General features: G+C 39.8%; 2 protein-coding genes across 2 annotated transcripts in view; one reads left to right on the top strand and one right to left on the bottom strand.

Moving 5' to 3' along the window:
• The window catches only part of POGLUT1 (protein O-glucosyltransferase 1), a 28,942-nt gene extending 21,398 nt beyond the window's left edge, over positions 1 to 7,544 (bottom strand). The window contains exons 1-3 of the mRNA XM_080808715.1: positions 7,396 to 7,544; positions 6,572 to 6,662; positions 5,277 to 5,420 (exon numbers count right to left, since the gene is read on the bottom strand). Of these exons, the coding sequence (XP_080664841.1) occupies positions 5,277 to 5,420; positions 6,572 to 6,662; positions 7,396 to 7,480 (320 nt within the window). The 5' untranslated portion in view covers positions 7,481 to 7,544. The remainder of the gene's footprint in view (positions 1 to 5,276; positions 5,421 to 6,571; positions 6,663 to 7,395) is intronic.
• Positions 7,545 to 11,128: 3,584 nt separating this feature from the next.
• TMEM39A (transmembrane protein 39A) overlaps positions 11,129 to 25,151 on the top strand; it is a 30,756-nt gene continuing 16,733 nt past the window's right edge. Inside the window, exons 1-3 of the mRNA XM_080812602.1 lie at positions 11,129 to 11,459; positions 12,614 to 12,800; positions 19,154 to 19,376. Coding sequence (XP_080668728.1) covers positions 12,688 to 12,800; positions 19,154 to 19,376 — 336 coding nt within the window. The 5' untranslated portion in view covers positions 11,129 to 11,459; positions 12,614 to 12,687. The remainder of the gene's footprint in view (positions 11,460 to 12,613; positions 12,801 to 19,153; positions 19,377 to 25,151) is intronic.

Raw genomic sequence — 25,151 nt, 5'->3', positions numbered from 1 at the left:
TCTAATTTGTTGATGAGTCTAGACAACTGTACAGGCACAAATTATTTCTGGAAGGATATACAAGAAACTTATAATTGTGGTTATCTTTTGAAAGGAGGATTCAGGGACTACACGTCTAGGGGTTAAAGGTAGTAGAGAAACTTCCTTTTCCTTGTATATATTTTGAGGTTATCTAAATATTTTACCATGTGCATGGAAAATTCCTTGGATAATAAATAAATAGAACTGGTTAAAAAGTGGAAAAATATATTATTGCTGTACATTTACATTTAAGAGCTAAAACATTTAATATTTTTTTCATATTTAGCTTTCAAAATAGCACTCTTTCACATACTATACAATTCTATTTATAATTCCATTTATATAAAACTCCAGGAAATAATCTATGACTGAAAGCAAATCAGTGGAAGCCAGAGGACAGGGGGAAAAGGATGGCATGGCAGGGAGGCTTTGGGCAGAAGGACTACAAAGAGCCACAGGGAAAATTTTGGGAGTGACAGATATGTTCATTATCTTGATGTATACATATATCAAAACTTAACAAATTGCCACTGCAGCAAAAAGAATAAAATATCCAAAAAAAGGAATAAAATACCTAGTAATAAATTAACCAATAAGGTAGATGACCTGTTTTCTGAAAACTGTCAGACAATGACGGAAGAAATTTAAGATGATACAAATAAATGGAAAGATGTACCATACTCGTGGATTGGCAGAATTCATATTGATAAAATGTCCATGCTCCTGAAAGTAATCTATATATTCAATGCCTCTATCAAAATACCAATAGCATTTTTCACAGAACTAGCACAAATCATTCTAAAATTTGTATGGAACCACAAATGACTCTGGATAGCCAGAGTAATCTTGAGGAAGAACAAAGCTGTAAGTATCAAGATCCCAGGTGTCAAATTATACTACAAAGCAATAATAATCAAAATGGTATGGCACTGGCACAAAAATGGATTACTAGAACAGAATAGACAGCCCAGAAATAAACCCACACTTGTATGGTCAATTAATCTATGACAGAGGAGGCAAGAATATAAAATGGAGAAAAAATATCTTCTTCAATAAATGGTGTTGGGAAAACTGGACAGCTACATGCAAAAGAATGAAACTAGACCACTTTCCTACACCATATACAAAAACAAACTCAGAATGGATTAAAGACCTAAGTACAAGGCTTGAAACCATAAAACTCCTAAAAGAAAACAGGCAGTAAACTCTTGGATGTTAGTCTTAGCAATATCTTTTTAAATCTGTCTCTTCAGGCAAGGATAACAAAAGCAAAAATAAACAATTGGGACAACATCAAACTAAAAAGCTTTTGCACAGTGAAGGAAACAACAAGACAAAAAGGCAACATACTAAATGGATGAAGACATTTGCAAATGATACATCTGGTAAAGGGTAAATATCAAAAATACATAAGAACTCCTATAACTCAACACCAAAAAACAAACAATCCAATGAAAAAATGGGCAGAGGACAGGAATAAACATATTCCAAAGAAGATGTACAGATGGCCAACAGACACAGGGAAATGCAGATCAGAACTGTAACAAGACATCATCACCTCACACCAGTCAGAATGGCTATAACGAAAAAGACAAGAAATAACAAATGTTGGCAAGGATGTGAAGAGAACCTTCATGCACTGTTGGTGGGAATGCAAAGTGGTGTAGTCACTGTGCAAAACAGTATGGAGGTTCCTCAAAAAAATTAAAAACAGAAATACCTTATGATTTGGTAATTCTGCTTTTAGGGGGTATTTATCCAAAGAAAACAAAAACACTAATTTGAAAAGATATATATACCCCTATGTTTACTGCAGCATTATTTACAATAGTCTACATATGGAAGCAACCTAAGAGTCCATCAATAGATAAATGGACAAAGATTATATATATATAAAAAATCTTTGTCCATCTTTTCAAATTAGTATATATATGATATATATAGTATATAATGTATAGTATATATATTATACAAAGTATATATTTTATACATATGATAATATATATGATATACATATCATATATATAATAGAATATTAATCAGTCATAAAAAAGAATGAGATCTTGCCACTTGTGACAATATGGATGGACCCAGAGATTATTATGCTAAGTGAAATAAGTCAGACAGAAAGACAAATACCATATACCAAAAAGACTTAATAAATATATAAATAAATTCATACGATTTCATTTATATGTGGAACCTAGAAAACAAAACAAATCAATGAACAAAAAGCAGAAACAGACCCATAAATACAGAGAACAAACAGATGATTGCCAAAGAGAAAGGGAGAGGGGATGGGGAAAATGGGTGAAGGAGACTGGGAGATACAGACTTCCAATTATGAAATAAATAAGTCATGAGGATAAAAAATACAGCATAGGGAATACAGTCAATGGTATTATAATAGTGTTGTATAGTTAAAGATAGTAACTACACTTGTGGTGAGCACAGCATGGCATACAGAGTTGTCCAGAATCACTATGTTGTACATCTGAAACTAAGGGAATGTTGTGTGTCACTACGCTTCAATAAAAAGAAGTCATGGGGAATATACTCAATAATACTGTAATCACTTTGTATGGTGACTGATGGTAACCACATGTATCACGGTAAGCATTTTGTAATGCATATACATGTGGAATCACTATGGTGTACACTTGAAACTAATATAATATTGTATATTAGCTATACTTCAATTAAGAATAAATTAAATTTAGAGGCTCCTGGGTGGCTCAGATGGTTAAGCATCTGCCTTCGGCTCAGGTCATGATCCCAGGGTCCTGGGATCGAGTCCTGCATCAGGGTCCCTGCTCAGTGCAGAGCCTGGTTCTCCCCTTTCCCTCTGCCATTCCCTCCGCCTGTGCTCTCTGGCTCTACCTCTCTGTCAAATAAATAAATAACATCTTTAAAAAAAAAAGGAATAAATTAATTTTTTAAAAAGATAATGAACATAAAGAAACTTATGAAGTTGTATGCACAGTTTATGTCAGCCATACCTCTCTAAAGTTATTATTTTAAAAATACCATTATTCTCCATCTTTGAAATGACAGATCTCCAGTCATTTAATTACATGGTGCTCTGGTTCCTCAGCAAAATCTCTCAGTTCATCCTTGAAATGCTGAATTTACATTTTACTTTGTTCAGAATAAAATTTTTTATATGCCTTACAGGCTCCTCGGACTGGGTGAATTAAAAGTATCCAGACTTAGAAAGATACTGTTTTTGGCTAGATGGGAATCTGAGATATTATTCAACTGTGTCCATTTCATTAAGGACACTAGTTCTGAATATTTCATTTTGTTTCCTTTTTGCTCAACTCTGTTTCCTTAGTTCTGTAGGTAGTTGAGATAGGGAACTTTCCATGCATTAGAGATACAGAACCTTTTATTGTCAATGAAATGTCTTGTGCTCCCTTAAGAACATTTCTACGAGCTCATGATTCTGACCAAAATGTTCTGAGGTCTAGAATGAGAGGTATGTGCCTTTTGGAAATTTTGTATTTAATTTCATCTGGAAATTGTTCAGCTAACTACATTAGGTAAGCTTTTAAAGTCTAACAATGTCTATACTCCTATTTTCTTTCTCATTTCTAGAAATTAGAAATTCCTCTACACTCATAATCTATAAAGTCTCTATTATTGTCCCAAATAATGAAAGAAATGCCTGTCTAAAATACCTCAACAGGGGCACCTAGGCGGCTCAGTTGGTTAAGTCTCTGCCTTTGGCTCAGGTCATGATCTCAGAGTCCTGGGATCGAGCCCTGCGACAGGACTCCCTGCTCAGCGGGAAGTCTGCTTCTCCCTCTCCCTCTGTCCTCCCCTCATGTGCTCTCACTCACTCTCAAACAAATAAATAAAATCTTCAAAAAAAATAAAAATAAAATACCTCAATAATTTTGCCCACTACCACCTTATTTGCCCTAACACTTGATAACAAAAATGTAATTGTGATTACTTCAGGGTAGTAGGATATTAAGTGATCTTTATTTTCTTTTTTGTTGTTTTCACATATTTTTGACAATGAAAATGTAATAACTTGTAATAAAGTTGTTACTAAGAAAAATTCTTTATGTCCATATGGATGGATATTATTTGCACTACTGCTCATTTACCTTTTTTGGCTTTTAAGATTTTATTTCTTTACCAGACAGAGAGAGAGAGAAAGAGAGCACGAGCAGGAGGAGGGGGAAAGGGAGAGGAAGAAGCAGACTTCTCGCTGAGGGGGGAAGCCCCACCCGGGGCTCAATCCCAGGACCCTGGGATCATGACCTGAGCTGAAGGCAAATGGTTAACTGACTAAGCCACTCAGGTGTCCCTCACTTACTTTACTTTTAATGACAGAATAGAGATTGTTTAGAAAGATCTTAGGTAGCGGAATACCATGACCTCTGAGTTATGTACTTTGTAATTTTATAAAGATTTGAGTTTTTAAAAAAAAAAAGGACTCCTATAAGGGAGATTTCTCCTTTATTGTATAAATATATAATGCTACCTACACCCAACCTTCAGGCTCAGTCCATGACCCTCCCTAATTGCCCCCAACCCTCAGCCCACTGATAAATTACCTCAACTCTCACACCTGAATTCCTGGCTGGGGTAGTCTGCATAATCTGCAGCCCCAGTTACTCTTGTCTTTCCATCACCTTTCTCCAAATACTCAGTATCTAGAATAATACTTGACCCACGCTAAACACTCAGTGCTTCTCCTCCTTGAGCCCAGCCTATTCCTGCTGGGTTTCATCAGCCCATTCCCTACAGCTTCTATATCTGGGGAAAGATGAGCAGGGCAGAGCCATAGCCAATACAATCAGTGATGTGCCCACGCCTCAAGGAGAGGAGACAGACTTTAATATAGGAGAAAGAGGGGGCAGGAGTTGGCAAGAAAAATCCCCAAGTAAGAAGAGCTTGTCACTATTTTCTGGTCCCTCTGAAATGTGAGGAGAGATTCACCTGTGGGTCCCTTTAACTAACTTCTCTATGATAACAGTATCAAGTAAGCCGATAAACAAGAAGATTGAAAGATATATCTACCTCATAATTCTTTTTTTTTTTTTAAGATTTTATTTATTCACTTGACAGAGATCACAAGTAGGCAGAGAGGCAGACAGAGAGAGGAGGAAGCAGGCCCCCCGCCGAGCAGAGAGCCAGATGCGGGGCTCGATCCCAGGACCCTGGGATCATGACCTGAGCTGAAGGCAGAGGCTTTAACACACTGAGCCACCCAGGTGCCCCATCTACCTCATAATTCTTACCTTGAAGGGAACATGCAGTCATTCTCTCGGTATAATCTGTTCTTAATGATCTGATAGTGGGTCCCTAGTTTCCTTCTGACTACTTCCGCCATCATCTTCCTGGAGATGCCTCCTCGGAAAGGAGTCAGATCCTCTTCTATGACCCTGGAAAAGAATGTAAATCAAGGAAAGCAGGTCAAGAAAGTGGTACCATTCTACCTACTTTTTATCTGTGGGTTTAGATTTAGTATTAGAAAACAAAGGAAACCAGGGAAAGAATAGAAGGCAGGAATGAGCAATGTTTCCCCCAGAAGGACACAGGTAATCTAAACCAAAACAACAAAGCCACAAAGAAGAAAAAGCAAGTCGACTTCTCTTCTTCCTCTTTCCATCTGGATTGCCCTTCCTCTGCTTGATGCACATTCCTCCTTCAATACTTACACAACACCCATGCCCTCCCAGTCACTGCAGTCCCCCTAACCTCCCCTTTCTCTGATTCCCATAGAAGGTATGATCTTTGCCTTACAGTCTGACACTCTCTGATGTCCTTGGTCTCAGACTGACTCCCTTGTTCGGGTCTGTTTGACCCCCACTCACCTCACATACTCTAACAGTTTGACAGTAGTAACCAGAAATTACACTATTTTGTATGCCTTTTGAAGTTCATTATACAGTTTTCAGTAAGTATCTTAAGCATTAGGTGAATTTTTTGAGGAATCATAGAACAACACAATGAGGAAATAAAGGACCCTGTTATCTAGCTGATGAGGAACCTGAGACTCAGAGAAGTTAAGTGACTTGCCACAGGGATAATTAATGGGAGATCTGCAAATAGAACCCAAGGCTGCTATTTTGGGTTTGATCACTTTGAGTAATCTTTCTTTCACACTACCCTCTCAGTCATAATTTGCATACTTAAAAATTACCAATAAGAAATTATGATTAGGTTCATTTATAAACATGTTCATTCCCCCGACAATATTTACTGAACACTTACTGAGGGCCAGCACCAGGGATGCAACATGATTAAGACATAGGCCTTGATCTCAAGAAGCTTTCAGTCCAATGGGGAACACGGAAAAGTATGTGTAGCTAACTCCAAGGAGTAAGTAGCCTTGCTGACACCACCACCTAGGCCTCTCCTATCCTAGTACATTTTTGTTTCTTAGAAATAGGAAACCCACTGCAGGAATCTTGTCTTTTATCAAGGCATGCTTGGCCCTGTGATCACTGTAACCCAGGTCTCTTGGGGATTTTAGGGGACTTCTTGTGACAAGCACTAAACTCTCAAAGACACATCAAAGAAATGAACTCACCCATGGTAGCAGCTGCAATTTTGACTTGAACATGGTTCATAATTCTCCAAAGACCTGTTAATTTGGTCAATATATACTTTCCATTTTGAACCTTCAAGAAGTGAAGTAAATGAGAGTTAACAAAATACCCTGACCATTCTCATTTGCTGGCAGCAGGCATGCAGAACCAACAGATGGCCAAAACTTTAAGACACCCTTTCCTATTCCACTGGTGAAAACGACACGCCAGGAAGGATTCATTCTGTAATTCTCCAGCACTCATGTCACGTCTGCTCCTCTACTCGGGCTGTCCGGTGTCCAGGAAATTAGAAAATGTCCAAGTCTGGCACTCAGAAAGCTATGAATAAACTGGTGACACGTATTCTCACCTTTTACTAACCAAAGTGAACCCTATAAAGAGGGCCAGTTAAAAGGCACCGATATTAATTCTCCCTTCATCTCTCTGGCAATTCACTAAGAACCACACACACACACACGCAGGCACGCACACGAATTATCCCCCAGTGTGTTTCAGGGAGGAGCAGCGCAACCAAGCGCAGGCGACACCCGCTGTGGGTGAACACAATTCCCTCTCTTCCCCACCATCCCAATCCCGAAAGACGGGTTACTCTTCAGGGCCCTGGGCAGTAAAAGCAGCGCCAGCCACTCAAACGCTCTCACTCTCCGCTCCAAGGCTCCCCGCGCCCTCTGCCCAGCTTTGCGCTCCAGCGGCCAGAGCATCAGCTGGCCGCCGGCCTCACCGGGGAGCCAGGGGGGTGGGAGGGAGCCTCCGGACCGAACCAGACGGCGCCCCAGCAGCAGGCTCTGCCCCGCCGGGAGCCCACCTGACTCCTTCTGGCGGCCCGGCGCTGGGGGCAGTAATAGCAACAGCAGCCACAGCCTGAGCTGCGGGCGCGCCCACCGCTCCATCGCCCGCAACCCACTGCGGAGTCCCCGCGGCTGCGCGGGCGGAAACTCAGCCCCGCACAAAGATGGCCGTGGGCGCCGCACCACGTGGGCGGAGGGCCGCCCCGCACAGAGATGGCGGCGTGCCACTCCGCGCCCCGCCCACCCCCCCAGCCCCCAATCCCAGTTTCTCTGGGAGGGCCGCGCAGGGACGTCAGCCTAGTGCCCCGCCTGCAGCGCCAGGCTAGTCCCGCTGGTTTGTTTGGAACCAGACTGCGGAGTTAGCTGCTTCAAGTCACCAGGTATAGTGAAAGGTTCAAAATGCATCTCTCTCTCTCTCTCTCAGAAAATTGAAGCCCAGGAGAGAATGAATAAAAGGCATCCCCTGGGAAAATATGTCTAATGATGACAATTCCTTACATTCTGCAGCATATTTAAAACACCTTACTCTCTGCAGCCAGAAAACTGAAGATCAGAGAGCATGTTTTTTGCCCACAGTTACTGGTACAATGTAGGCTAGAAGTTGTTTGCACAACATCAAATTGCTTCTTATTAAATAGTATAGATTTGTTGAGTACCTGAATATATAAAGCACTGTTAGAACCCAAGAGGTGGAAAATAGTACAGCACAAATCTCTTTGTAATAGGATTTTATAACAATTGAGGTGAATTAGAAGGGAAAAAAATCTGTGGGTAACCTTATACTGGGCAGTATAGGTTTATATATACACATAGGTATATATAGTTATCATACAAGCATTTACTCATTGTCTAAAATGTGCAAGGTAACATCTTAGGCTCTGTGGAAATACACGAAAGTACAAGATGAGATCTGTGTCCTTGAGTTTAGAACTAGTGGGAAGATAAATATATTTCCCCAAAGATTATTTACAACATAAGGCAATATGCAATTGTTGGTTTCAGGGGAGAGAAAGAAAGATCAAGATGAGACAGAAATTTGGAAAAGGGGTGGGAGGAGTCTAACAAAATGAAAACGAAATATTGCAGTTAAGGAATATTGTGCAGGATACACTAAAAACTGGGAAACCATAATTTACAGAAAGCGAGGGTAGAGCATAGATTGATGGTAGTGGAAGTTTAGGATGTACACTGGGGAATGGTGAAAGATAAAATAATGTTGATTAGTTAGGAACGGGTTATATCACTCACTTTTTGTTGAGTAGTCAAGAAGAGAAAATGAATCTTCAACACTATATTATACAAGACTTCTTCAGGAATACAAATGAAAACTTGAAATTCATTTCTTCTACTTCTGGAAGGTGTGCAGTGCTCAAAATGAGTGGTTCATTGAAAGCACATAACTAAAACAGTGTGTTAGAGATGAACACCGCAGTAACCTTGGCTTCAAAGTTAGTCTAAAAAGAATACAGCGGAGAATAATTTTTAAAACTTTAATAAGAGTTTTTATTTTCTCTAATTCCAGTTTTTCGTAACCAGAAGAAAATGGAAATCACCTTGTGTTACGTCTTTGAGATGAAAATAAATCAGTATTTTCTGCAACTCTACAATGTTTATCTGTGTGGAAGAACATCAAGAGATTGGGAAATAAGTGGGCCCTGTACTCAGGAGGAATGAGCTGCACGTGAACCCCAACAACAATTGTTTCATTTCCTTAACAGATGAGGTGGTTTATTCCAGTGGCTCCCATATGTAAACCAGTGCCAGAATCCCAGAACTATGAAAATCACAGATTTCTGGGTGCCAGCCACAAATTTAAAATGCAAACACTCTGGTTTGAAAGATCCTCCAAGTTTAAGCTCTTCCTGTTTCTTCAAGTTCATTTCATGCCACATTTTCCTTTGCTCGCCATGACCTAGCTATACAGCTTTGTGTTGTTTCTCAAACATAACAAGCTCTTGCATACCATAGAATCTCTGCATAAGTTTTGTTTTCTGTCTTGACTACTTTTCCCTCCCATCTATGCCTCTCTGGTTCCTTCCCAACATTCATGTTTCTGCTGAAATACCATTTCCTCAGACACATAACCCCTCAAAACAGAACCTCCCTTATTTTCTACCTTAACCCCTGTTTGTCTCTGTAATATTTTTAATGTGGAATTATTTTATTTATCAAATGCTTCCCATTAGAATATAAACTCCAAGAAGGCAGGGACATATCTGTCTTGTGCAGTAAGACAGTGTCTGGTCCACGGTAGGCACTAAATAAATAATTGCTGAATGAATGAAGAATGCTGGTGAGGCAGTAGAAAAGTGGCAAAGGAGTTTCAATGGAGCAACCTAGGAAGCAGAGCAAATATGAAAATAAATGTACAAAATTATGGAACTTTGTAATGATCTATGTTAGGTTTTATATATTCATGCATGAAAGTTCTGTAGTATGTTAGGGCACTAAGAATATTTGGAATATTACTACTTTTAGTGGTTTTGATATTGGGCATTCTGCTACAAATTCTGGCTCTGCCACTTATTAGCTGGGTTATTTTCAACAAGTTATTTAACTTCTCTTAAAACTTGTTTCCTCTGGGGGCACCTGGGTGGCTCAGGCTTTAAGGGTGTGCCTTCAGCTGGGGTCATGATCTCAGGGTCCCGGGACAGAGCCACGCATGGGGCTCCCTGCTCAGCAGGAAGCATGCTTCTCCGTCTCCCACTTTCCCTGCTTGTGTTCCCTCTCTCGCTCTCTGTCAAATACATACATAAAATCTTAAAAACAAAAACAAAACAACAACTCCTTGTTTCCTCTGGAAAATGGGAAAAATGATGGTATCAAAGCAATGTAAGATTTAACTGAAATATGTAAAGGTACTAGTTTAGTGTCAGACACAGCAATAACTCTCAATAAAGGTTAAGTAATTTGCAACTGTGTGATCGATACTACATACAAAGGGCTTTCGCTTAAGGTGCTTAAAATCTCTGGAGCCAGGGATTTCAAACACATGCTCTTCTTGACACTTTTATTCTTCTTCTAATACTAAGCTATTGGCAATTTCTGAATTCATCATGTTTCCCACCATTTTACCTTTTTATCTGCCACTTCCTTTACTAGAAAGCTATTCTCCAACGAACAGCCTAATCATTCTTGGAGTCTTGGCTTTAAACCCCAAGCTCACAAGTTTTTCTTGGTATTGCCACCACAATCATCCCACAGAATTTACTATACTGAATAAATTACAATGAATTGCATGTTAACCTCTGGACCTTGGGCATACTTTTGTTGCATTTACTATATTGTAATTACTGTATTTTCCTGGTGTCTCGTCTCTTTCAACAGACTCAGCAATCTGTGCTATTTCCTTAACTCCAACATCCATCCAGTCCTTCACTTCACATACAATAAGAGCACGACTGGGTGCTGAAGCATGACATCAAGACTTGAACTCCTTTACCTGGCATTGACGTGACCTTAGGCGACGTCTCCCAACCTACCCTATCTGTAAAACTGGGGCGATAATTTGCACGTGGTTGTTAAGGGTAGTCCATGAGATAGCAAAGGACCCCTCGGATGGTGCCAGCGGATCGTAGACGCCCAGGGAGGAAATACGTTGGCGAGCGCTGGCGGAGAAGGCGGGACCATGAGCCAACAGAGAAGGCGAGTCCCACTGCGCAGGTGCACGCAGGAGAGGGTGGGGTGCCGGCTCCCGAGACTGAGTGATTAGTTCCCGACGCCAGTTCCAGGCTGGAGGGGCCGGCAGTCGCGGTACTGACGTCATCTCCGTGCGCTGCCACGTCTGCTCAGCTCCGCGGTAATGGAGGCTGAGGATGAGTGCTGACCCGGCCCGGCTCTGCCTTTAACTTTAGCTCTGGCTCTAACTCTGGTACTGACGTGGGGCTGGGGCTGGGGCGGGGGCTGGCAGCCCGAAGCCTGGATACCTTTTCTCGACCTTCCGGGCGGGGACGGCCTGCGGACAACCAGCTGGTTTGGAGCGCTTCAGCGCAGGGAGGGAATTCTCTTGCCTGGGGTCCAGCCTGTAAAGCCACCGCGTTCTCTTAGGGATCCCGCCCCACCGGCTGGGCCTCCTCCATGCGTGAGTATATCGGGCTTCCGCGCTATGTGATTGTCTCGGCCTGCTTCAGCTCCCCGGGTTGCGCCGCGGCAGCCGCTTTGTCGTTTGTCCCCTTGTAGGGGCCAGCCTGTTGAAGTTGTGGTCTCTTGTCATCCGCCTCCCCCCCCACCTCATCCTCTCGCCTCTTCTACCCCAATTTTTTTCCCTCCCCACTTTTGTTTCCCTCGTTAATTGAGCAAGAACCAGCAGGCCCTACGTCCAACGGTTTGAATGTTTTGTCCCACCTGGCGTTTCTTAGTTCACAGCCAAAGGCTGTTAGGAATAGGGAACATCGGATCAGTCTGTAGTAACATTTGGAAAACCAGGGTTTTTCCAGGATGCCATTTTTCAGTCGTTAATACTGAAAAACAAATTTAGGAAGCAGATATTGGCATACATATTGGCGGACCCTCCTTTCGGCGAGGATCTTCATCTGATACTTGTCTTTTAATCTTGCAGTTTCAGTAATTTCTAAGTGATTTTATACCAGTTTTTCTGTAGTGGGCATCTACTATAGCTCCTTCTGATGTTTTCACTCTAACATGTGGAGTTACCACTTGAACAGTTTTACTTTTAAAAGAGTTAAAGACCAACTGATGTATTTTCATCCATCCTGTCAGTCCTCACAACAACCTGTGTAGGGCAAAGAATACTTTAGAAGAAACAAACTCAGAGGTTAAATGCCTCAGTTACAGTCAGATAGTATGTGGCACATCTGATCTCAGAACCCAGATCCCTTGATAACAAAACCTAACATTTTGGACAGTGCTGATTCTCCTGTATTTCCAGTGGTTTACTGTGGAATATTACATATGAGTTGGAAATGCATATGTTAGGCATTTCTTGTTAACTTCTACCTGATTTGTAATATCATTCATATGACACAAGTCGACTGACAAAAGACACAAATTGTGACTTATCTAACGCTTAATAAAGCTTAGATCAGAGCTTAGGCTTCTGACCTATTAGAGTTTGACTAGTCCTTTCATTAGAATAAAGTAGGTAATAGACACTGGAGGAGCATTTATCTGAAAATACGGTTTTACAAGGCCTACTTGGTCAGTTTTTCTGTTGTTTTGTTACATTGCCCAGTTTAAAAATAGTAAACTGATTTTAAATGTCTTTTCTTTGTTCAGAGTTGAAACAGGTTGACAGCCATTAACCTGGGTTGCAACTACAGGTGGCACTGGAAGCATACTGGTTCCCGGACATGCCCGGTGGAAGGAGGGGCCCTAGTCGGCAGCAGCTAAGCCGTTCAGCTTTACCTTCTTTACAGACTTTGGTTGGTGGGGGCTGCGGCAATGGAACAGGCCTGAGAAACAGGTAAAAAAAGGAGTAAGACTGCATAATTTATAATATTCTATGATAAGTGTGGCTAACATAGCAGTCATCTTGCTATTCAGATACTTGCTTATCAAGGTTATTTCTTGACAATGAAGTGGGAATCCTGCCCTTGAAGATTGAAAGCTCAGTATTTCAGAATACTTTGGAGTGGAAAGTTGTGATATGGGGCCCACAAAGTGAAAGCAGTCCAATTCTTACTTACAGCTGATAATCCAACTTCTAACTTTTTTAGCTACTAAAAGAAGGGAGAAGAGAATTAAAGTACAAGAGAAATGTTGTGGTTTAACTACTTACTAGCATTCTTTTTTTGGAGTGGGGAAGGGCAAATTAAAACTGACAACATGAAATTCTAAAATTAGAAGTCATATTCTGTCAAGGATCTTAAAAATTATTTTGTTCAAAAAATTGTTTGAAATGAATAAACTGTCAGTTGTAACCCAAACATTATGAGACTGTATATGAGAATAAAGAATGTGGTCTTTTTAATGGAAATTTATCTTGTTCCTAATTTTCAAAAGTTAGGTTGAATTATTTCTAATCTTATCCAGGATAACTAACTTCATGAGGTGTTTCAGTCATGTAGCAGTGGAAAGAGATGGTTTTTACTTTCTGTCAAGTGTTTGATCAAGATAATTTTTGTCACGTAATTTCTGCTTTCTTTCTGAATAGAGTTTTCTCTTGCTTGGATTCTGATTTTCAGTACTGCTAGCAGTCAGTACAACTGTTGCATTTTTAGGCCCTCCTGATGTTATTTGTGCACCTCTCTCTCCCTGACCTGGCCTCCTTCTTTCTTTCTGACTTTCCAGCCCAGGTTCTACTCAATCCTCAAAATCAGTTCTGATCTTGTTGTTTCAGTGGGGCTCTCCCCGAAATTCCTGTTTGAAGGGATTTTTCTAGGCTCTGATTCTCATTATACTAATTGTCAATCAAAATTTTATATTTATGTATGTATACAGAGTACTTATATTCTAGAGTATTATTTTTTCACTCTGCTGGTTTTTGGATTTCCTCATGTTAAAAACAGTGATATTATCAGTTTTTAACAGTGATAATATCCTTCACAGCAGGATGTTGAAAATAAATGAAATAGTAAATTGCAACAACTTTTTAGAAGTTTAAATTTTCCAAAATTTCTATAATAACATGTATTACTTTATATTTTTAAGAATAAAAAAAAGGAATATGTGAAAATGCTTTTGAAGGTACTATATAACATTGATTTTGAGGTAACTCTACCTCAAAAGTACATAAAATTGAGTACATGCCTCAATTTTACTAATACATACTATCGATTTAGTGATTTAGTTCTTTTAAATTGCAACAGGAGATTGTAGCTGTGCCTTACTAGGATTATAGCTAGATAAAAAATTCTAACTCTGCCTCTGTATTAACTCCAGCAGTTGTTTGTTCATTTTCTTCTCCTTTGGCTTTGTGGATTCCCCTAGATAATTATGTTCCCAGACTGCCCCATGGAATCCTTCCTCAGGGTTTCAGGGACTGCTGTAGACTTCAAAGGGAGGAGGAATTAGGTAGGCCTAGTAGTCCAGGCTTCAGGTTTACTAATCCTTTTTTAATCAGACTAACTCCTTCTCTGTGTGTTCAGATATCAGGATATCGTGTAAAATGTCCTTTGGGGGAAGGAAAATGAAGTGTTCTGCTAGTAAAAAAAAAAGAATTGAAAATCACATTTCTAGATGGTTTTTCCTTGGCCTGGTGAACATAGGAGTCAAATATGGACCAAAATCTTCCTTCAAGTTTGCAAACAGATTACTGGGAAGACCTAGGAACCTTTGGAAAATACTTGTGCCCTTGAATGGATGTAGCTATGATCATGTATTCTTTTCTCTACCTTCTTTGTAGCTCTTCTATCCTGGCTTTCAGAGTTCTAGTTATGGTTGCCTTGATCAACTTCTCCACCCATTCTCCCCTTTTAGAAGGGGTAGTAATTCAATGGGGGTAGTAAGAAGAGGAGTGCATTTTTTATCATAATTTGAATAAAGTGAAAGATCATAGTTGTTCATGGCTTAAAAAAATCACTGAAATTATTATTGAGTGATTATTTTGTGACACTTTTATCTAGAGAGGTTATTTTGGAAGAAGATGTTCTGTGTTTGTTTCCTGTTGGGAAAGAAAAGGCCTAGAATAGCTTATTATATAACACCTGGGAAGGGTTATAAGAAATATGGATAAAACCAGTGGTAGATGGCCTAGAAAATGGTTTTAGGAAGGTTGTGTACAAAGACAAGGTCTAGATGAGAACTTACTTCTGGAGTCTCTGTAGAGTACTGAAGAGAGAACTAGATAATTGTTTAAGTGTGACACAATTTTGGATGATATATTTGATTCTGCAAGACATAGGTCAGCTGGAAAAGAGAGCATTTGCATGTGTTTGTGGCATAATTGGTGAGGGTCAACTTGGGAATGTCAGAGAGCTAGTTTGGTGACAAAAATCAAGATTGAAATCCATAGTTCCCTGTCCTTTTTTTTTTTTTTCTATGAAGAACAGGGATTTGTTCACAGGAGAAAGTGCTGAGATGATTGCCTTTAAAAAAGGAGGATATACTGTGAATTTCTGAGTTTCCTAGAGAGCTTTTAGTTGAGGGAGAATCTTATTTGAGAAGGACAAGTGATTTTTTTTTCTTTGTTTTGTCCTTGCATATACTTTGTTAATAATATGACCTAAGCATGTTCAAATGATCACTGCTTTTTCCATCCCTCCTAATTCTTTTTTATTTCTTTGAATCTTTCTTGCTTTATCCATATGCTTAGCAAAACCTTCGTAAAAACCTTGGGTGCTGAGTCTCTAATGAGGCTTTCTGTAGACAGCATTTCATGTGTGTTGTCGCAGGTAGTTGCAGAAGGATTTAAGTTGCTTCTGTATGACTCCACTGAAAAGGACTCTTGGAAGTTTGCACCTGGTTTCCTCCAGACTTTGCCCCATGTACCTCTTCCCTCTGCTGATTTTGATTTATATCCTTTTACTATAACGAACACAACTGTATGCCAGTCCTGTGAATCTTCAAGCCTGGGCATGATCTTAGGGACATGTAGCACAGTGTGAAAGAGAATACGTTAACATTGAAAAGAATTCTTTTTTTTTTAAATTATTTTTATTAACATATAATGTATTATTTGCCCCAGGGGTACAGGTTGAAAAGAATTCTTTAAAGAGAATCTGTTCCAACTCTTGCATTATGGGTGAAGAAACTGAGGCTCAAGAATATAAAGTTACTTTCTCAAAGGCTGCTTTCACAAAGACTGACCTTTAAAGTTACTTTCTGCAAAGACTGTCAATAGTCCTGGTCTAGTCCTAGATAGACAGGATTAACCCACATTGTATCTAAAATGTATTTGTGCCATTTTGCTTTTTTTTTGCATCTATTTTTATATCCTGTTAGAGAAATACTTTTATTTTTCCTAAATAATACCTCTAACTAATTTTCTGAGATGTATAGAACAAGTCTGTTTATTTTAACTGTCTTTTTTTTTGTTTGTTTTAAGAACTTTGATTTTATCTATTAAGCTTTCAAATGTAAAAAAAAATGTTCCTTTCCCCCTCAGATGCTCTGCATCATTTTATTTGATCTTTGACCCTTTGTTTTTTGGCTTGAAGTATAATAGCCAAGGCTGTGTGAAGTATCACAAATGTAGATTTTCTGCACTTTGTTTTGAATATTTCTTCAACCCCAGCATTTCATTGGCTTTGTTAATAGCAGAAGCATATTAATCTGCTTTATTTGGGAAAAATTCTGTAAGAACCTTTTTAACCTTTAAATAATAACATAATTTAGCATGCTTTCTCCCTTCATGTATTTTTGACTGAAGAGGTATAAGAATTTTCAGTTTGGGGGTGCCTGGGTGGCTCAGTGGGTTAAGACTCTGCCTTTGGCTCAGGTTGTGATCTCGGGGTCCTGGGATCGAGCCCTGCGTCAGGCTCTCTGCTCAGTGGGGAGCCTGCTTCCCCCTCTCTCTCTGCCTGCCTCTCTGCCTACTTGTGATCTCTGTCAAATAAATAAATAAAATCTTTAAAAAAAAAAAAAGGAATTTTCAGTTTGTTCTAGAGTTGAGGCTCCTAGCCTTATAATTTTCATAAGAATTTTGTATTATCTTGTGATTAGGGAGAGGGAATAGATTGGCTGTTGGCATTAATCCCTTATATTCAGGTCTACTGACTTGTATGACTCCATAGAGCACCTTTTACGATGTATTCTATGTGAGTGATAGCTCCTGGAGTTGTGCAATGGCCCATGTCCCAGAACAGAGCAGAGGGCTCCGATGTGCTCTGATGTGTTAATGATTGGTGTATGATTGAGCAGGTGAGGTTGTGAGACCTACTGGTAGTTCACAACCAACTCCCTGGTCAGCTTGTTCTATTGGAATATTCTTTGGAAATGAGAGGAAGAAATTTGCGTAGTTTTTTTTCCCACCCTCTCCCTACCCATCCCTGTTCTTCCCTTCCAGCTCTTCTGAGATTCTGCCATGGTATTCTTTTTTTTTTTTTTTTTTTTTTTTTTTAAAGTAGGCTTCTTGCCCCGTGTGGAGCCCCACACAGGGTTTGAAATCACAACCTGAGATCAAGACCTGAGCTGAGATCAAGAGTTAGTCCCTAACCAACTGAGCCACCCAGGCACCCCTCTGCCATGCTATTCTTCACTGTTCAGAATGAGCAGAGTTTATATTCCCATAAGTCACTTAAAGTACTATAAATGTCACATACTAATGCTACAATTCTATATTTGGAAATCTTAGAGTAGAATGATAACGTGGATATTGTTCCTTCTCTGGAATCTTCTTTGGAAATATCCAAACCAAGCCTCTTTTCCTTGTTCTAAAACAATAGTAGACCCTTAGATAGCTGTAACTATTCCCAGGTCTATAAACAATGGGAAAGTTTATTCCCTATCCACCCCTGTTTTATCATTTTAGATAGCCCAGCTATTTCTTTTTTTTTTTTTTTAAAGATTTTATTTATTTATTTGACAGACAGAGATCGCAAGTAGGCAGAGAGGCAGGCAGAGAGAGGAGAAAGCAGGCTCTCCACGGAGCGGAGAGCCCGATGCGGGGCTCGATCCCAGGACCCTGGGATCATGACCTGAGCCGAAGGCAGAGGCTTTAACCCACTGAACCACCCAGGCGCCAGCCCAGCTATTTCTGACCTATATAAAAAAGCCTGGGAGAAAGAACAGCTAGAAAATTGGGAGTAAAATCTCTATATTTTAATTTGTATTTTAAGAGATTTCTCTTTCATGACCACAGTAGTCTGCTATCTTCTCAACATAAAGGTATATATGTGAATTGAACTAGGAAGAGTACAGTCTCTGTCCTTAAGATTACGATCTGATAAAAAATAGATATATACAAGGAATTTTGTAACAGTAATAAAAAGTATAATAATAAAGGCATAATTTAGGTATAGTGGGGGCACGGGGGTAAGGTGAATTGGTTTGGATTGATTCAGTAAGCTTCATGAAGGATATGCTCGATCATTTAAAAAGTCTTAATGGATTTCATTAGTAAATATGTAAGTGAGGAGTTAAGGAAGGTGATATTGAGTGGTATTGCTGGGAAAAGTCATAGCATGTACAAAAGAATAGCATATATATTCACAGATAGCAAATAGCATGGATATTCTACAGGTTGTATGTGGAGGGGTGGCAAGAGATGGGACTGATCTGTTAAACAGAGAGCCTCATAGGACATACTAAAAATTTGGATGTTATCCTGTTGGCGCTAGAGAGTTATTAAGGGGTTTTAGGCAAGAAAATAGCACTACTAGTTTCACTTTAGATCTCTGAAGGCAGGTTGGAGAATTTGATGGAGTTAATTTTAGGGAGATTACTTCAGTAGTTTAGGTGGAAAATGGTAACTGCTTGAACTAAGGCAGTGGTTTTAGAGAGGAAGCTGCAGTGTGGAAGAAGCTTTACAAAGTGGAATATTTAAGGTCTAGCGAGTCATTGGATATGAAGAGGCAGAGGAAAGTTCTAATAATGACTCCCAGGTTTCTGATTTTGGTGGCTACTGAGTGGGCCATGAACTAGCATCAGGATTATAGGAGGAGGAACACAGCAGTGTCCAGTAGACACCTTGATAACATGGATCTGAAACTCAGATTTTAGTTTTCAGCCTGTTAAAGATAATGGAAGCTGTGGCCACATGTTCGATCACTGAGAGAATGTGTGTAGAGGGAGAAGACAAGAGCAGGAGATCCTAGGATAGAGTCTTGAGGGAAGGCCAGTAGTTAAGTGTTAAGTGGAGGAAGAAGCAGGGGCCCTTTATGCTCTATAACACTGAAAGATTATCACCATTTGAGTTAACCATAGTTTCTCTTTCAGGAATGGTAGTGCTATTGGCCTTCCGGTCCCACCTATCACAGCCTTAATCACCCCCGGTCCTGTTCGTCATTGCCAAATTCCTGATTTGCCTGTGGATGGAAGCCTGCTCTTTGAATTTCTCTTTTTCATCTACCTGCTGGTTGCTCTGTTTATTCAATACATCAATATCTATAAAACAGTGTGGTGGTATCCTTATAATCATCCTGCTTCTTGTACTTCACTGGTAAGTCTTACTAGGCCTTTAACTTCTGTATGTTACTTAACCAGGAAACTAGTTGGAAAGACTGCGGGTACAAATTACTTTTGTTAATAATTTTTCTTCTAAAAAAAGTTGTTCAGTTAAACCATGGAATACTTTCAGAACTGTAATCTCATAAGATTATTAAAATATAAATATCTGGAAAGGTAAAATATAAATGAAAATGCAGAAAACCTTTAATTTATCATAATATCAAGAGTTTTGATGTTTAGCTTTCTTTGCACTATATTAAATTTGTTGGACTTAAGGTGCTAATATGACTAAATTCCAGGAAATTTACCCTTTTAATGGCTATCTTAGGATAATGGTTGCTTCTATAACAAATAAACCCAGAATTGTATGACGCACCAAACACATAATAGTCTGAGGTGGTTGTTTTGTTTGCAGGAGTAGCATGCTTCCATGTAGTCAATCAGGGGACCCAGACTGATGGAGACTGTGCTGTCTTCCAGTATGTGGCCTCCAAGTTGACTGTGGCCCACCTCATTCAGCTAGAAAGGGGCAAGAGCATAGGGAAGTATAAAGGAGAGTTTCTTATAGCCAGGCTCACATCATGTTCACTCTTAACTATAGGGAGACTGGAGACTATAATTCTTTCATAGGATTTATTGTTACTATGAATAAGATTGGGCACTGTTACAAAAATAAAATTGAGACAAGGAGTAGATGTCTTTACTGAAATACATCAAAATATATTGTAGGTTTCTTCTACCCTCTTTCCATTTATTTAGGAGAGCTGAGATAGTCTTGATGCAGAGAAGTTCTCCATAGATGGGTATGTAAAATAATGAGTAAGACTACTCAGGGTACTTTGTAGGTAGATGGTTGACAGAGGCAGATTTGGATGGAAATACGCTCTAGGAGAAAGAAGACTGTTGTGCTGGGTAGTTTATATGTGTGTTTGGGGCTTATCAATGATTAGAAAACTTCCTTGGCCTGATGAACATAGGAATCAAATGTGGGCCAAAGTCTTCAAAATAATATGGGAAGGGAATAAGCATTAAAAAAAAAAATACTCGTTTTACTTGGTTGTTTCTGGAAATAACTATTAAGTATTTTCTTTCCATATTGACGATGTACCTACTTAATACCAAGTAAAGCGAATTTCGGTTTCTTTATTTAAGAATTCTAATGATTGGGTGCAGCTTGCTGTCTTGAGCTCACCTGCTCTCATATATCAAGGGTACTTTTAAATTTAACAAACTTTCCCTCTTGTGTTACTCCAAAAAAAAAAAAAAAGAACTGTAATGATTCAACGCCATATTGTGTTTTGGTTTTTTTTTTTTAAGATTTTATTTATTTATTTGACAGACAGATCACAAGTAGGCAGAAAGGCAGACAGAGAGAGAAAGGAGGAAGCAGGCTCCCTGCTGAGCAGAGAGCCCGATGCGGGGCTCGATCCCAGGATTCTGGGATCATGACCTGAGCCGAAGGCAGAGGCTTTAACCCACTGAGCCACCCAGGCACCCCATTGTTTGTGTTTCTTTTTTTTTAATGGTCTTTTTTTTCTGGATTATGAATTTATGAGTGTAGGAACTGTATTTCATCTATTCTTCTTTGGCCATAGTGTTGTAAAATGAAGAGGCTGGATTAGATGACTTTTAAGGCTACTTCCAGCCATGTAGCTCTATATGTAAATTTCTCACTATCTTAACAATGGCATTGGCAAACATTCATTAAAGTAATCGCTATTTTTTGCAAGTATTATCTCATTTACTCCTTCTTTTAAAAACAGGTAGGTACAAAAAAAAAACAAAAAAAACAGAAGACTGGTACTACTGTCCCATTTTATAAATTAGAAATATGAGACCTAGAGATTACAAAACTTGTTCAAAATCACATAGTGACAAAGTGAGTACTGTCACTCCCTGCTATGCTGTATTTCGTATTACTTATTCTGTGTTCAATCCATTAGTACTTTTGGGTAGTTCATTATTTAGTTTTCACTTTGACATTCCATGGAAACCTCAGTTTTTGAATTTTCAGGCTAATCAAAGAGCTCTTCTGTCAGTCAACCATTTCTGACAAGAGTTCTTTTAAAGTCCCCTACAAATGTTGCCTTGCAAGGGAGCCAGTGCTCCTGTCCTAATCAGGAAGCTGCTGCTAGAGCTGCTGAGTCCAGAATTAATGCTTTCTTTCCTCTGACTCATACCACCAAACATGGGTGCCTTTTACCCTGCCCCTCTCCCCATTTCACTCAGTTCTGAATTCAGGTTTTATGTAATGCTCAAGGTTGGCAGAAACTAAGTCAAATCTAGAACTTGAGTTGCAAGAAAGTCTGGAGATGAAGTTTTTCATTTTCTGGTCTGTGCAATAACGGAAGGCACACTTGAAGCAGATTATCCTGTGGACTGGCTCACTTATCTGCTACATATGGTCCTAGCTCACACAAACCTTAGCGTTGATTGTGAAACTAAGAGTAACATCTGTGAAATAGCAAATATGATAAGATTTTAGCCCATCATTCTGAAAGGGGTCTGAATCAGTAAGCTGTTCAAAGATTAATGGGCCGCCAGAGACCTGGTTACTTCCTGTCACTGAAGGTATTCAAACATGGGAGATGGCTATATACCTGGGATGCTCTAGAAGGGACTTATATCTAAACCAGTGGTCTAAATTTTCTTCATTATGTATGTCTGACTCAGAAATTTATCAGATTTATATATTAGGTTTTTCTTTTTCCATTTCAAGATCTTAATAATTATCAAAAAGAAAATGTGGACCCCGAATATGTAAAGTATCATTGTGGCCATCAAGCAATTAACTGAATGAGTCTTAACCCTAAGAAACAAAAGCTAGAAGTAGTATAGTAAATTATTCAGAATATCAGGACTGGAGGGTGATTAATCAAATATTGTAGATTTACAGAGTTAATTATAAGCAGATTACCAGTTTTCAGTAATAGAGCACAGAATAAAATTTACTTAACAATAAGATACATTAGGCGCTTAAATCTTTTGATAAAAAATGTCTTAGATGGACTGGTGATACATAAATAAGACCCTCAAACATTAGGTATTAAGTAGGGGGTCTAGTGAATTTGCTTGCATTATTTTGGAGGAGTGAGGTGAATAAGAAGTCTCAAAGCTTAAGAGGGGATAAATATTACTAGAATCCAAAGCACTTAGAGAAAACGAAGTGATCTGAGGTAAGCCACTCTCTTGATATTCTGACTACTCTACCTTTAAAATGTATCCCAGATGGGGCCACTCCGTTGCCCTTGCTGCTGACCCTGTTCAGTCCATCTTCATTTCTTACTTGCACTAAAAGCAGTAGCCTCCTAACTGATCTTGTGCTGCTACAGTATATTCTGCACACAGCAATCACTGTGATTGTTTTAAAATAGAACCTGGGGGGTGCCTGGGTGGCTTAGTGGGTTAGAGCCTCTGCCTTCGGCTCGGGTCATGATCCCAGGGTCCTGGGATCGAGCCCCGCATCGGTCTCTCTGCTCTGCGGAGAGCCTGCTTCCTCCTCTCTCCCTGCCTGCCTCCCTGCCTCCCTGCCTACTTGTGATCTCTGTCTGTCAAATAAATAAATAAAATCTTTAAAAATAAAATAAAATAGAACCTGGCACTCTTTGCATAAAACACTTCCATGACTTCTCATTAGGAAAAAATATAAACTTAATCTTTTGTTATTCATTACATCATTTCAGCCCTCATACTTATTTTCAGACACACCAGGCATATGTTTTCCTGTCTTAGGGCCTTTGTGATTCCTTTTCCCTCTGCCTGGGGCTCTCTGCCTTCAGATCTTGTCATGGGTGTTACTTTGTTATCAGTCAGTCATCAGCCCAAATGCTGCAATCTAGAGATGTCCTCCATAACCAACAATGTAAATTGGCTCTGCAACTCCCTTTCCAGTTACTATTTATCACTCTCTTATTTCTTGCCAGCAGTTGTTACTAGGTAAAATGCTTTTGCTTATCAGCTTGTTTGTCGTTGACTTTACACTTAAATTTATTAAAGATATGGCTTTAGTTGTAACAGGACGGCTAAAACAGAGTAGAACCTTATTTCCTGATTAGATAAAAACCAGTCATGTGATATGCCAGCATGGCAACTCTTTGTTTCCATTGCTCTGCCACTCCCAACATGCTTCTTCCAAAACGAGGTCCGAGATAGCTGCATCAACTCCTGTCAGCACATCTGGCCAGCAGGAAGGAGGAAAGGAGAAAGATAGCTCCTTCCTTTGAGGGGATGACTTGGAAGTTGTATATATCATTTCCCCTCACATGCCTTAGCTGCAAGTAGTTTTGCAAGAGAGGCAAGGAAATGAACTTCTAGTTAGCAAGGAGTCAGTGTCCAGTTAAATTCTACTATGATGGCAGAAGAGATGAATAGAAATCCTTGCCATCCCCTTTCCCTTTCACATCACAGTTAAAAATAAGATCCAGGAGAGCAGGAAGCTTGTGTATCTTTCTTCAGCACTGTATCCTCAGTATCAAGAAGAGTACTTTGCACACATTGTGGGTGCCCCCTACTTACTACTGAATGAATTGAGAAGTTCAGCTTTTTTTTTTTTTTTAAAGATTTTATTTATTTATTTGACACAGAGAGAGAGATCACAAGTAGGCAGAGAGGCAGGCAGAGAGAGGGGGAGAAGCAAGCTCCCTGCTGAGCAGAGAGCCCGATGTGGGGCTCGATCCCAGGACCCTGAGATCATGACCCGAGCCGAAGGCAGAGGCTCAACCCTCTGAGCCACCCAGGCGCCCCAGAAGTTCAGCTTTTGAGTCTGGAAGGAGGACTCTGGAAATCTAAAGACCATTTGACCAGCAAAATGAAAATATATCCCCATTTTGTTTGTTGCTAATGTGCTTATTATTGTGCTTATTATTTATATAGGCTTAGAGCTAGAGTTCTGATTACCGATAGAACAGATGCTGATAGAACTAGAAGAAACCATATGCAGGGTCTAGGTAATGCTATCATTTCTTAGGAAGAAATATAAGACATGTTTTTGCTGTGTTTTTTTAAAAAGATTATATTTATTTATTTTTGTGAGAGAGCACAAGCACACAAGTTGCGGGGAGGGGCAGAGGGAGAAGCAGACTCCCCCTGAGCAGGGAGCCTGATCCCAGGACCCTGGGATCATGACCTGAGCAGAAGGCAAACGCTTAACCAACTGAGCCACCCAGGCACCCAAGATATTTTTTTAAATCAAGTTAAGAAGAAAGACTAAATTGAAGGTAATTGACATGTCAGCCCGTAGGGAGTTTAGGTTAGTAGATACCCAATTAGATTAACATAAGCTTGCATAGAGAGACCAAAAATAGGAACTCCTGAACGCTGGGAGTCCCATCTGATCCATTGTTTGACACTCACTATAAATATGGCATTTAAAATAAATTTTTTTTTAAAGATTTTTATTTATTTAAGAGAGCCCAAGCAGGGGGTGGGGAGAGGGAGAAGCAGGCTCCCTGATGAGTGGGGAGCCTGACCCAGGGCTCGATCCCAGTACCCAGGGATTATGATCTGAGCCGAAGGCAGCCACTTAACTGACTGAGCCACCCAGGGGCCCCTTAAATTATTCTTTTTTTTTTTAATATTTTATTTATTTATTTGACAGAGAGAGAGAGATCACAAGTAGGCAGAGAGGCAGGCAGAGAGAGGCGGGGAGGCACACTTCCCTCGGAGCAGAGAGCCCGATGTGGGGTTCAATCCCAGGACCCGAGATCATGACCTGGTCCGAAGGCAGAGGCTTAACCCACCGAGCCACCCAGGCGCCCCAACCCTTAAA

The sequence above is a fragment of the Martes martes genome (assembly GCF_963455335.1).
Source record: "Martes martes genome assembly, chromosome: 1".
NCBI lineage: Eukaryota > Metazoa > Chordata > Mammalia > Carnivora > Mustelidae > Martes > Martes martes.
This window is presented reverse-complemented; position numbering and strand designations above follow the sequence as displayed.